The sequence below is a fragment of the Coregonus clupeaformis genome, chromosome 15 (genome assembly GCF_020615455.1).
Source record: "Coregonus clupeaformis isolate EN_2021a chromosome 15, ASM2061545v1, whole genome shotgun sequence".
NCBI lineage: Eukaryota > Metazoa > Chordata > Actinopteri > Salmoniformes > Salmonidae > Coregonus > Coregonus clupeaformis.
This window is the reverse complement of record NC_059206.1, coordinates 13,984,691-13,999,376: the sequence shown is the minus strand read 5'-3', so window position 1 is coordinate 13,999,376 and position 14,686 is coordinate 13,984,691. Positions and strand designations below refer to the sequence as shown.

Genomic DNA, 14,686 nt, shown 5'->3' with positions numbered 1-14,686 from the left:
AACGGTGAGGAATCAGCCCAGAACTACACGGGAGGATCTTGTCAATGATCTCAAGGCAGCTGGGACCATAGTCACCAAGAAAACAATTTGTAACACACTACGCCGTGAAGGACTGAAATCCTGCAGCGCCCGCAAGGTCCCCCTGCTCAAGAAAGCACATATACAGGGCCGTCTGAAGTTTGCCAATGAACATCTGAATGATTCAGAGGAGAACTGGGTGAAAGTGTTGTGGTCAGATGAGACCAAAATCAAGCTCTTTGGCATCAACTCAACTCGCCGTGTTTGGAGGAGGAGGAATGCTGCCTATGACCCCAAGAACACCATCCCCACTGTCAAACATGGAGGTGGAAACATTATGCTTTGGGGGTGTTTTTCTGCTAAGGGGACAGGACAACTTCACCGCATCAAAGGGACGATGGACGGGGCCATGTACCGTCAAATCTTGGGTGAGAACCTCCTTCCCTCAGCCAGGGCATTGAAAATGGGTCGTGGATGGGTATTCCAGCATGACAATGACCCAAAACACACGGCCAAGGCAACAATGGAGTGGCTCAAGAAGAAGCACATTAAGGTCCTGGAGTGGCCTAGCCAGTCTCCAGACCTTAATCCCATAGAAAATCTGTGGAGGGAGCTGAAGGTTCGAGTTGCCAAACGTCAGCCTCAAAGCCTTAATGACTTGGAGAAGATCTGCAAAGAGGAGTGGAACAAAATCCCTCCTAAAATGTGTGCAAACCTGGTGGCCAACTACAAGAAACGTCTGACCTCTGTGATTGCCAACAAGGGTTTTGCCACCAAGTACTAAGTCATGTTTTGCAGAGGGGTCAAATACTTATTTCCCTCATTAAAATGCAAAATCAATTTATAAAATTTTTGACATGCATTTTTCTGGATTTCTTTGTTGTTATTCTGTCTCTCACTGTTCAAATAAACCTACCATTAAAATTAGACTGATCATGTCTTTGTCAGTGGGCAAACGTACAAAATCAGCAGGGGATCAAATACTTTTTTCCCTCACTGTATATCCTAATCTGACTTTAGTGCAGGTCATGTTGTTCTTCATGTTACTGTCTCTGGTAAACACTCACTATATCAAATTTAATCAATGTTTATTTGTCACATGCACAGGTTACAGAAGGTGTAAACGATACAGTGGGTTACTTGCATAGTAGCAATATCAAAAACAGAAAGTGTCCAGATTAAAATATTTTCTAAATATTGTATGACTATTAAATTATGCTTACTTAGACACACTTGTCTAAATTGATGTTCATGTGGAATAATTGCTATTGTCTAGACATGTACACATGTTCATTAAATAGAATAGGTGGCCGTAATCACCCACCAGACACACCAAGTGAAGTGTTTTGTTTAGACATGTAGCTAGCTAGCTAAACAATGAACCGGCATAATCCCAACTCATACTACTACCAATACAAACTGAGTGTCATAGCTGTAGTATGAATCTGCAGGTAGCTAAAACTAACAAACTAGGTTCAATGTTCAATAGCTAGCTAACAGTATACATTAACTTGCAATGAAAATGACTTTTGGACTAAATTAGAAACTGTAGCTAGACTCTTACCCGTATACATGGATGAACGCTTCTCGGCAGACTGGAGCCATTTAACTCTGTTTTGTTTGTAGCTACATCTTGTTTGGCCAGTGCTGTGTCAAGTCACTCCGGTTCACACTTACCGTGGCGTGTGCAGAAAGTAGCCCATCACAACTTTTGCAACTGATCTGTCGATAGCGCCTGCTAAATTCAGGGCATCAATGTTGTTGAGAAAAGTAGCAAAACTTTTGTAGTTCTCATTGGCTGACGTTATATATTTCAAAAAAGCCACAGTAGAAAGGATTATCAACACATACTGAGCAGCTCACGTTGTAGACAGAAGCATGATACATGACAGACCAATCCAAACTCATCTCCTGGCATGTACAGCATATTCATTATTTCAGCCAATCATGGCTAGCGGGAAGGTTCCTGTCTTTTTCCATGGCTAAACCAACTAGGCTCGTAATTTAACAATTGTATTTGTATTTACAGATGGAAAATAAGTTTGTTATTAAAGCAGATGAAAGTTCACATGTTCCAGAAAATAAAATTTGATAAAAAAATAAAAATAAAGACGTTCCAATGCCTCTCCAGTGAAGTAGTGACGTGCCTAGCTTCCTGAAACAGGTCACAATGGGTTGTCATTGAGCTGTAAGGAGGAATATCAATAGGCTTGCATCAATATCACACACCTGTCGTGACCCAAGTATAGTAAGATATAGTATAGTAAGAAATGGTATAGGAAGATATAGTATAGTAAGGTATACTATAGGAAGGTATATAAACACAACATGTAAAGTGTTGGCCCCATGTTTCATGAGCTGAAATAAAAGATCCCAGAAATGTTCTCACAAAAAGCTTATTTCTCTCAAATTGTGTGCACAAATTTGTTTACATCCCTGTCAGTGAACATTTATCCTTAGCCAATATAATCCATCCATCTGACAGGTGTGGCCTATCAAGAAGCTGATTAAACAGCATGATTACACAGATGCACCTTGTGCTGGGGACAATAAAAGGCCACTCTAAAACGTGCAGTTTTGTCACACAACACAATTCCACAGATGAGCCAAGTTTTGAGGGAGCGTGCAATTGGCATGCTGACTGCAGGAATTTTCACCAGAGCTGTTGCCAGATAATTTAATGTTAATTTCTCAACCATAAGCGGCCTCCAACTGAGTTTTAGAGAATTTGGTAGTACGTTCAACCGGCCTCACAACCGCAGACCGCGTGTAACCACACCAGTCCAGGACCTCCACATTCGGCTTCTTCACCTGCGTGATCGTCTGAGACCGGCCACCCGGACAGCTGTTGAAACTGTGGGTTTGCACAACTGAAGAATTTCTGCACAAACTGTCAGAAACCGTCTCAGGGAAGCTCATCTGCATGCTCGTCGTCCTCACCACGGTCTTGACCTGACTGCAGTTCGGCGTCATAACCGACTTCAGTGGGAAAATGCTCACCTTCGATGGCCACTGGCACACTGGAGAAGTGTGCTCTTCAAAGAAGAATCCCGGTTTCAACTGTACCGGGCAGATGGCAGACAGCTTGTATGGAGTCGTGTGGGCGAGCGGTTTGCTGATGTCAACATGGTGAACATAGTGCCCCATGGTGGCGGTGGGGTTATGGTATGGGCAGGCATAAGCTACAGACAATGAACACAATTGCATTTTATCGATGGCAATTTGAATGCCATTCATCTGCCGCCATCACGTCATGTTTCAGCATGATAATGCACGGCCCCAAGGATCTGTACACAGTTCCTAGAATCTGAAGAGGAGTGGGACAAAATTCCACAGGCCACAATCAACAGCCTGATCAACTCTTTGTGAAAGAGATGTGTCGCGCTGCATGAGACAAATGGTGGTCACTGACTGGTTTCTGATCCACGCCCCTACATTTAAAAAAAAGGTATCTGTGACCAACAGATGGATATCTGTATTACCAGTCATGAAATCCATAGATTAGGGCCTAATACACTGCTCAAAAAAATAAAGGGAACACTTAAACAACACATCCTAGATCTGAATGAATGAAATAATCTTATTAAATACTTTTTTCTTTACATAGTTGAATATGCTGACAACAAAATCACACAAAAATTATCAATGGAAATGAAATTTATCAACCCATGGAGGTCTGGATTTGGAGTCACCCTCAAAATTAAAGTGGAAAACCACACTACAGGCTGATCCAACTTTGATGTAATGTCCTTAAAACAAGTCAAAATGAGGCTCAGTAGTGTGTGTGGCCTCCACGTGCCTGTATGACCTCCCTACAACACCTGGGCATGCTCCTGATGAGGTGGCGGATGGTCTCCTGAGGGATCTCCTCCCAGACCTGGACTAAAGCATCCGCCAACTCCTGGACAGTCTGTGGTGCAACGTGGCGTTGGTGGATGGAGCGAGACATGATGTCCCAGATGTGCTCAATTGGATTCAGGTCTGGGGAATGGGCGGGCCAGTCCATAGCATCAATGCCTTCCTCTTGCAGGAACTGCTGACACACTCCAGCCACATGAGGTCTAGCATTGTCTTGCATTAGGAGGAACCCAGGGCCAACCGCACCAGCATATGGTCTCACAAGGGGTCTGAGGATCTCATCTCGGTACCTAATGGCAGTCAGGCTACCTCTGGCGAGCACATGGAGGGCTGTGCGGCCCCCCAAAGAAATGCCAACCCACACCATGACTGACCCACCGCCAAACCGGTCATGCTGGAGGATGTTGCAGGCAGCAGAACGTTCTCCACGGCGTCTCCAGACTCTGTCACGTCTGTCACATGTGCTCAGTGTGAACCTGCTTTCATCTGTGAAGAGCACAGGGCGCCAGTGGCAATCTTGGTGTTCTCTGGCAAATGCCAAACGTCCTGCACAGTGTTGGGCTGTAAGCACAACCCCCACCTGTGGACGTCGGGCCCTCATACCACCCTCATGGCGTCTGTTTCTGACCGTTTGAGCAGACACATGCACATTTGTGGCCTGCTGGAGGTCATTTTGCAGGGCTCTGGCAGTGCTCCTCCTGCTCCTCCTTGCACAAAGGCAGAGGTAGCGGTCCTGCTGCTGGGTTGTTGCCCTCCTACGGCCTCCTCCACGTCTCCTGATGTACTGGCCTGTCTCCTGGTAGCGCCTCCATGCTCTGGACACTACGCTGACAGACACAGCAAACCTTCTTGCCACAGCTCGCATTGATGTGCCATCCTGGATGAGCTGCACTACCTGAGCCACTTGTGTGGGTTGTAGACTCCGTCTCATGCTACCACTAGAGTGAAAGCACCGCCAGCATTCAAAAGTGACCAAAACATCAGCCAGGAAGCATAGGAACTGAGAAGTGGTCTGTGGTCACCACCTGCAGAACCACTTCTTTATTGGGGGTGTCTTGCTAATTGCCTATAATTTCCACCTGTTGTCTATTCCATTTGCACAACAGCATGTGAAATGTATTGTCAATCAGTGTTGCTTCCTAAGTGGACAGTTTGATTTCACAGAAGTGTGATTGACTTGGAGTTACAGTGTGTTGTTTAAGTGTTCCCTTTATATTTTTGAGCAGTGTACATGTATTTCAATTGACTGATTTCCTGATATGAACTGTAATTCAGGCAAATCTTTAAAATTGTTGCATATTGCGTTTATATTTTTGTTCAGTGTAGTATAGTAAGATACAGTAAGATATACTATAGTAAGATTTACATTTACATTTTAGTCATTTAGCAGACGCTCTTATCCAGAGTGACTTACAGTTAGTGAGTGCATACATTTTTTATACTGGCCCCCCGTGGGAATCGAACCCCAATCCTGGCGTTGCAAGCGCCATGCTCTACCAACTGAGCTACAGGAGGCCCTAAGGTGTAGTAAGATATATATATATAGTATAGTAAGATATACTAAGGTGTAGTAAGATATAGTAATGTATAGTAAGATATAGTATAATGCAGTAAGATATAGTAAGGTATATTATAGTAAGGTATAGAATAGGTCTCCTTGACATTGTTTTCTATACTAGCTGTCTGCTCCTGCTGGTGACCAACTGGATCTCCTTAATAAGGGTGCGAGTCCTCTTTGCCGGGGAAATCTCTGATTGGATTACTGCGGCTTCTCTATCTCTCCCTTCTACCCCTCCCTTTCTACCATCTATCCCTCCGCTAGAGTAAACAGAAGCTGCTACTGTCCGCGGATTCAGCACAGTAACAGCACTGCAGAGTGTGTACACAGTCATCTATATTTAATGAAATTGAAAGGCAAGGAGAGATAGCATATGATTCCCAACCAACCATCACCCCCCCTCAACTCAACCCCCTTTGGCTGCTGAATCATCTGAGGGGATGGGCACTAACACTAACGACTAGCGTTTCCGTGTTGCCTCTTATGATAATGGGAGTATATTAAAGAACCCGCAGGAGCGTTAGCTTGCGGGGGGGGCTAGCAGGCAGACAGGCACAGTCAGTGGCACGTTAGTCATCTAGATACCCCCCCCCCTCCCCTCTCTTGTTGAGCACGTCTGCTTCTATTTTTACAGGTTGTGACTGGAGACTGACGCTACGCCCTCCTCACCTCCTCCCTTCATCTACTCTGAGATCCTCTTCCTTTCATCTCAGGCACTCCTCACATTTACTCGCCTCTTCTCTCTCGCTGGATAACTTGGGTGCTAAGGAGAGTGGAAAGGTGCCGCGTTACAGCCACTTGACCAGACGAGAAGACTGAAGAGAAGAGGAGCTTTGAGGAGGGAGGGAGCGCTAGAGGGAGTCCCGCCTCTGAGTGCTCAGTTCACTGGGAAAGGCAGAGGAAAAAACGAATGAACACCTAGCCCTGGTGGTTGGAGCCTGGAGAAGAGGAGCGACGCACGCAGACACAACCACAACCTCCTCCTACTCCTTCTTCAGTCCCCAGCGTGTGAACTGCCAACAGGAACAACCCTTCCATCTGGCTCTCCCTTCTGTCTTAACCCAGATCCGGGACCTGCTACTGTTTGTTTGGCTACTTCCTCTCTCTCTCTCTCTCTCTCTCTCTCTCGCTCAGCGTCAGTGAGGCTCCGCAGCTGATCCCATACACAGCACTGTGACGCTCTGCTCAGCGCCCAGTCTTCTACAGTTAACCAGGCAGGCTAGACGTTGGGATAGGGAGCACTTGACAAGAGGCTAGAGTCAGAGATGGGAGTCCTCGTTTGCGGCGTGGTGGTGCTGGCGCTCGTCTGTCAAAGCCTGGACGGTGCCACAAACTCCCTGCACAGGTTTAAAAGGTAAGGGGACGGACAGTGATGCTTTTGGTTTTGAAATGGAATTGAAATGGCTATTGAATCAGTTTATGTATTAGAAGTTGAAATTAAGTTGAGATAGCTGTGTACTAATGAAATAAATAGATTTAATAGGTTTAATGCAATTTTGTCTTCAAAATAATTCTGTTTTACATTAATGTTTTTGAAGTTAATATTTTTTTGATCAATGTTGAATTTATGCACTTCTTTATTGTTTGTTATGCAATTATATAGCATTTAAAACATGTTTGCAGTAGGCAGTTAGCCTGCTGTAGGTACAAGGTACTGGAAGCCGGATCTGTTTGGGCCATGTTTGTATAATATAATATAATAATAATATGACTGTATGATGAACAAATAAATGACACAGGAGGTGGCTACAGCATGAACAGACACGGTGACCACACAAATAGCCTTTTGGGTAGATTAGTATCAGTCAATTCAGTCAATTGCAGATTGGCCTATAAGTAATTCTATATTCTATAAACAATTGTATCTTCATTTAAACTACTTTTAGGATATTTTCTTCTCTAAGAGACCCTACTTGTCTGGAGATGTTCTCTCCATTTCCCTCTTGATTCTGATGTGGTATTTGGTGATGTGGTATTTGGTGATGTGGTGTTTGGTGATGTGGTGTTTGGTGATGTGGTGTTTGATGTGGTATTTGTTGATGTGGTGTTTGGTGATGTGGTGTTTGGTAATGTGGTGTTTGGTAATGTGGTGTTTGGTAATGTGGTGTTTGGTAATGTGGTGTTTGGTAATGTGGTATTTGGTGGTGTTTGGTGATGTGGTATTTGGTGATGTGGTGTTTGGTGATGTGGTGTTTGGTGATGTGGTATTTGGTGATGTGGTATTTGGTGATTGTGTGTGAAGCTCTTTAGCTCCAAAGTTCCACTCTCATCATTAGGAGTTCCTCAACTCATCAGGCTGTTAGGTACACTCACTAGCAATAGTCTGCTCTGAGGTTGTCTTGTCGCTTTCCACTAACAACCTCTTCTCTCACTGTTGTCCCCATCGGACAGGTATCGGGAAAGTGCCTCTTCGGAGCCCAACGACTGCACAACCAGGACAAGACAACCCATGGTCCTGTCCAAATCAGGCAACTTTTCCCTGGATGTCCGCATGCCGGGGGTGTCCCCCACGACGGTGAGTCCCCATGTTTCTGACAGTCAAAACAACCCTGTGGAAAACCCAAACCAGCCCATTAACATTTCATATTCATATTCACACAGTGTCCGTCAGATCTAGTTTATTTCCGCTCAATGATTTGATGGTTCAGTTTAACATTTATTTACATATGTTTTCAAAGAACACTACCTACACTAGTCTACATAGCCTGTTAGACTATACAACCATTTTGATTAAATTAGTCTGGCTAGCATTTAGGTCTCTTATGTCAGAGATTTTATCGAGACTTCGATCGGCAAATAAAGGTTAGACAATGACTAATACATTAATATTCATAGACTTGACAGACATCTCCTTCCTACATGCAGAAAATCCTGTTCACCACCGCTAAACTTGGTTCATATCAGGGAGGTATGTTGATGGTGGCCATACAATGTTTTTCTCTCTCAGCATGTGGCTGTACATGATTGTGTCATGGGGTTGTGTCGGGGGCCAGTCCTCCTGCCGTGTTTGTGTGGCCCGTATTGATCCTACAGTAATGCAGTCATTAAAGTTGACTCACTGTTGCAGACTAGAGCTAATTGGCTCCTCAGCCTCCGTTCTTTTTCCTGCTGCTGCAATGTGCAGAGAAAACCACAGAGGGGAAGATCTCTGGTTTATCACTCTGTCCTCTCTGTCCTCTCTTCCCCCCTCGCTCTCTTTCGCTCTCTATCGCTCTCTCTCTCTCTCTCTCTCTCTCTCTCTCTCGCTGTCTCTCTCTCTCTCTCTCTCTCGCTGTCTCTCTCTCGCTGTCTCTCTCTCCAAAAGCCAAGGCTGTTTTTAGGCTAGTGAGAAACAGTTAGAGTTCAGTTTGTACACGATGGCAGAACTGTTGTAATTGGGCTCCGGGCTTTGCGTCTTCTTGGGAATGTTTTGGTTGTGTATGAGAGCGTTGAGGGAGGAGGGGAGGGCGAGCTATTATTGTTCTCAGTGCAGGTCTGTATGAGTCATCCGCCAATGATTCATCCATGGCAAGTGTTGGCTGATAACTGTGAATGCTGAAGGGGGATTACTGGGTTGTAGAACATCGCAGAGAAGACAAACCTTAAACTCTCTTAACTAAGTGGTCAGCTCGCACTGTTGTGCTATTGATCTATCGCAGGGGTGGGCAAACTTTGTGGCTCAAGGGCCACATCGTGATTTAGAAATTCAACGGATGGACGCACAGATTTTTTTGGGGACCGATGGGTTTGTAAAAATCAACTTGCGGCGCAGAAAAAGGCCCATTTTATAATTTCTGGATATTTTTGTATCTAGTTTTAGACATGTAAGAGTGGTCTGGAGTGTTGTTTTTTTACCCCAAAAATTAATATCTATATCTTTAATTTTTTTGTGATACGTCCAAGGGGCTGGATTGAATGGGCTCGCGGGCCGTAGTTTGTCCACCCCAGATCTATCGGGAATTGCCCTTTCTCTGGTCCATCAGATAGCAGTGAGCCAGTTCACTGGCCCATCAGATAGCGTTGAGCCAGTTCACTGGCCCATCAGATAGCGGTGAGCCAGTTCACTGGTTCTTCATCAGATAGCATTGAGCCGGTTCTCTGGTCCATCAGATAGCGGTGAGCCAGTTCACTGGCCCATCAGATACCGGTGAGCCAGTTCACTGGCCCATCAGATAGCGGTGAGCCAGTTCACTGGCCCATCAGATAGCGGTGAGCCAGTTCACTGGTTCTTCATCAGATAGCATTGAGCCAGTTCACTGGTTCTTCATCAGATAGCATTGAGCCAGTTCACTGGTTCTTCATCAGATAGCATTGAGCCAGTTCACTGGTTCTTCATCAGATAGCATTGAGCCAGTTCACTGGTTCTTCATCAGATTAAATCAAATCAAATAAAATTTTATTTGCCACATGTGCCGAATACAACAGGTGTAGACATTACCGTGAAATGCTTACTTACAGCCCTTAAACAACAATGCATTTTTTTTAAATTATAAAAAAGTAAAATAAAACAACAACAACAAAAAAGTGTTGAGGAAAAAAAAGACCAGAAGTAAAATAAAATAACAGTAGGGAGGCTATATACAGTGGGGTACCGGTGCAGAGTCAATATGCGGGGGCACCGGCTAGTTGAGGTAATATGTACATGTGGGTAGAGTTAAAGTGACTATGCATGAATAATTAACAGAGTAGCAGCAGCGTAAAAAGATGGGGGGGGGGTGGGGGGGCAGTGCAAATAGTCTGGGTAGCCATGATTAGCTGTTCAGGAGTCTTATGGCTTGGGGGTAGAAGCTGTTGAAGAGCCTTTTGGACCTAGACTTGGCGCTCCGGTACCGCTTGCCGTGCGGTAGCAGAGAGAACAGTCTATGACTAGGGTGGCTGGAGTCTTTGACAATTTTGAGGGCCTTCCTCTGACACCGCCTGGTATAGAGGTCCTGGATGTCAGGAAGCTTGGCCCCAGTGATGTACTGGGCCATACGCATACCCTCTGTAGTGCCTTGCAGTCGGAGGCCGAGCAGTTGCCATACCAGGCGGTGATGCAACCAGTCAGGATGCTCTCGATGGTGCAGCTGTAGAACTTTCTGAGGATCTGAGGACCCATGCCAAATCTTTTCAGTCTCCTGAGGGGGAATAGGCTTTGTCGTGCCCTCTTCACGACTGTCTTGGTGTGTTTGGACCATGATAGTTCGCCAAGGAACTTGAAGCTCTCAACCTGTTCCACTACAGCCCCGTCGATGAGAATGGGGGCGTGCTCAGTCCTCTTTTTTTTCCCTGTAGTCCACAATCATCTCCTTTGTCTTGGTCACGTTGAGGGAGAGGTTGTTATCCTGGCACCACACGGCCAGGTCTCTGACCTCCTCCCTATAGGCTGTCTCATCATTGTCGGTGATCAGGCCTACCACTGTTGTGTCGTCGGCAAACTTAACAATGGTGTTGGAGTCGTGCCTGGCCATGCAGTCATGGGTGAACAGGGAGTACAGGAGGGGACTGAGCACGCACCCCTGAGGGGCCCCCGTGTTGAGGATCAGTGTGGCAGATGTGTTGTTACCTACCCTTACCACCTGGGGGCGGCCCGTCAGGAAGTCCAGGATCCAGTTGCAGAGGGAGGTGTTTAGACCTAGGATCCTTAGCTTAGTGATGAGCTTTTAGGGCACTATGGTGTTGAACGCTGAGCTGTAGTCAATGAATAGCATTCTCACGTAGGTGTTCCTCTTGTCCAGGTGGGAAAGGGCAGTGTGGAGTGCAATAGAAATTGCATCATCTTTGGATCTGTTGGGGCGGTATGCAAATTGGAGTGGGTCTAGGGTTTCTGGGATAATGGTGTTGATGTGAGCCATGACCAGCCTTTCAAAGCACTTCATGGCTACAGACGTCAGTGCTACGGGTCGGTAGTCATTTAGGCAGGTTATCTTAGTATCCTTGGGCACGGGGACTGTGGTGGTCTGCTTGAAACATGTTGGTATTACAGACTCAGTCAGGGACATGTTGAAAATCTTCGTCCAATACGATGTGAGTAATCGCTGTCCTGATATCCAGAAGCTCTTTTTGGTTATAAGAGACGATGGCAGAAACATTATGTACAGAATAAATTACAAATAACGCGAAAAAACACACATAATAGTACAATTGGTTAGAGGGCTGTAAAACGGCAGCCATTCTCTCAGGCGCCATTCATCATAGCATTGAGCCAGTTCACTGGTTCTTCATCAGTTAGCATTGAGCCAGTTCACTGGTTCTTCATCAGTTAGCATTGAGCCAGTTCACTGGTTCTTCATCAGTTAGCATTGAGCCAGTTCACTGGTTCTTCATCAGTTAGCATTGAGCCAGTTCACTGGTTCTTCATCAGTTAGCATTGAGCCAGTTCACTGGTTCTTCATCAGTTAGCATTGAGCCAGTTCACTGGTTCTTCATCAGTTAGCATTGAGCCAGTTCACTGGTTCTTCATCAGTTAGCATTGAGCCAGTTCACTGGTTCTTCATCAGTTAGCATTGAGCCAGTGTTTCTTCACTTTCTCCGAAGCTTCTTTTGTCAACCTTATTATAACTGTACCTTTTTCACACTGTTGTGTGGATCTGACTTGTACTCTGTTGGCTCAGATGGGTTCTTTCTATTTTAATGTTCAGCATTAAGGTTCAGCAACTATGGTGGATGTGTAACCAGCCCAGTACAGCATGGTTTGGCTTGGCTCATTAGTGTAAAATGGGAATATGAGATCGACCAGTGTTCGTCTGTAATTAGATTTTTGGCTATGGCATTTATTATGAATCTGGTCATTAAACATGGGCCTCGGTTCTATTTTGTTCTAATAGTCCCACATCAAGTTGTCATTCTGCCAGAATTTTTCTGGAGAATTCTCAACTGATGAGACACCATTTTGAAAGAGAGCCAGCTATGCCAAGAAAGAAACACGCACGCTGACCTTTTACAATAACTCTGAGTTAGATACAGCCATCACAGCGAGAGAGAGAAGGGAATTCAGTCCCCTGGAATTGATTTAATCATTTGACCGTGTTCCTGAAGCAGGAGAATAGAAGCCCAAAGAATGATAAATGACAGCCGAAAGCCATCAGCTATAACTAAGCAATTGAAACATTTCCCTGGAAATGACTTCCTGTCATGTTTATTACAAATATGTCACTAAAACGGCTGTTCCCAGGAAACTACGGCTGCCATTTTTTCCCTCTCCCCTCCACTCAACGCCCACTAGTTGTTATTGAAGCAACGACAATGAACGTCACATGTAGGCTAAGCTGCTGGAGACCTGAGGAACAATGAGAAAGAAGAAACAAATGAGAGCAGAGTTATTTTCAGTCACTGTAGACGTGTTTAAACTCGTCCGCAGATGAAGAGGTCACTCAACAGGAGAGAGAGAGAGAGAGAGATGCTCCAGGGTTGGACACAGAGCTCTATGTCATATCTTTTGTCTGGATGAAGTGCTATTGTCTTCTCTCCCCTCCGGAAATATAGTTCTCCCTGTGTTACGCAAGGTCGGCGCCAGGGTGATTTAAGTGTCATGTTTGCTCATATATTACACTGGCCGACTTCAAGCGAGCGAGGACTTTCCTTTTGCTTTAGTATCTGCGCTCGGTAGTCCACCTAATATCTCCTAGCTCCCCAAGTGAGTCAGAGGACTCTCTTTGAGTTTTAGAGAATCTGTCATGGTGAAACAGTGTTTACGATCTGGATTAGATGCTAAACAAACCGGCAGCTGTATATATCAATACAAACAATATTGATTGCTTGTTGATGGATTATAAACAAGCAGAATATGATAAATGTACTCTGAAAGATGATCAGTCATTATTTATTTTTGTACATTTTATTTATTTGTAAGACTTTATATTTCAACACTTTATTTATGTGTAACACTATTTATTTTAAACACTTATTTATTTTAATGCTATTTATTTTATCACTTTATTTATTTAAACGCTATTTATTTTAAACACTTTATTTATATTAAACACTTTATTTTAACACTTTATTTATTTTAAAACTCTTTAACACTTTTTTTTTTTTAAACATAACTTTATTTACTTTCTTTGCTCTGTAACTAAGCAAAGCAGCGGTTCTCACACTGTGTCCTGTGTCGTTTCAGTCTGACACCTACTTGTGTGTGGCCGTTCCAGTACCGACAACCAGGGATGCCTATATCGGTGAGTATTCTTTACCCAAATCTTAAAGGAATCTGGTTACACACACTTGGTCCAATGCAAGTGATTTGTTAAATGTCATAAAGTAATGAAATGTAGTTAAAAAAATATACTGTATTGTCACACACCGGATGTGTTGTTTGCAATTTGCAAATTCCGGTGTTCCTCAGTCTAGGGCTCGGAAATCAAACCAGCGATACGATTTAAGGAGCTGACCAAAAATCCATCCTCAAATTCTCTAGTATATATTTCCTAGGATATTTACTTTTCCTCCTCCATTTGTCGACCCACTGACGAGGACCACATTTCTATGATAGATTCCCCCCCCCTCCCTGTTGTTATGGGCAACCATCCTCTCATAAGCACCAATTTATTTTGTCTTTGACCAAGTGGCAGGGTGAATGAAATCCCATAACGCCACAGTGACCCTTAATCCCGCCGGCCTATCCCAGTGTGTTGTCTGTGAGCCTGGGTTTATGGGAAGGCAGGAGTTAGCCCTGCAGACACTGTTCGTCCAGCTTAGGTTTCCCAACAAGATTACTTCCCATCCCAGATTCTCAGCCAACCACATTCCACTCCCATCACTGGCATGAAACAATAAAGAGAGCTCCCTGTCTTCAATCCTGTTAAATCATATTTGACCAGAGCGCGCACGGACACACACACACACACACACACAAACACACACAAACACATGAACACACACACACACACACAAACACAGAGACACCGACACACACACAGAGGCTAAAAGAGCCATAACTGGACACTGTAGTGTTTAGTTAATTAGGATCCCCATTAGCTACAATACATGCAGCAGCTAATCTTCCTGGGGTCCATTAGCTACAGCACATGCAGCAGCTACTCTTCCTGGGGTCCACATGAAACGTACAAATACATTACAAAGTACGGAACAGTTATAGACAAGAACCACATAAGATATTACTCTTTTTTAAAAATCTTTTTGTCTTTCAAATATATAAAAATAGTTCTATATTTGAAAGACAAAAATACTATTTGCACACTATTCCTATATGGGTCTTTCTATAAATAATGGAGCCAATGTGTGACATTGGGATCGACATTTCAAAATGGTTTGAAACAAAAATAAAAAGGATTTTCA

At 44.3% G+C, this 14,686-nt stretch overlaps 1 protein-coding gene across 4 annotated transcripts in view; it reads left to right on the top strand.

Moving 5' to 3' along the window:
• The window catches only part of pam (peptidylglycine alpha-amidating monooxygenase), a 125,467-nt gene that overhangs the window by 11,428 nt on the left and 99,353 nt on the right, over positions 1-14,686 (top strand). For all 4 annotated transcript variants that reach the window (XM_041897385.1, XM_041897381.1, XM_041897386.1 and 1 more), the window contains 3 exons: positions 6,069-6,788; positions 7,826-7,949; positions 13,509-13,566. In XM_041897385.1, coding sequence (XP_041753319.1) covers positions 6,700-6,788; positions 7,826-7,949; positions 13,509-13,566 — 271 coding nt within the window. In that variant the 5' untranslated portion in view covers positions 6,069-6,699. The remainder of the gene's footprint in view (positions 1-6,068; positions 6,789-7,825; positions 7,950-13,508; positions 13,567-14,686) is intronic.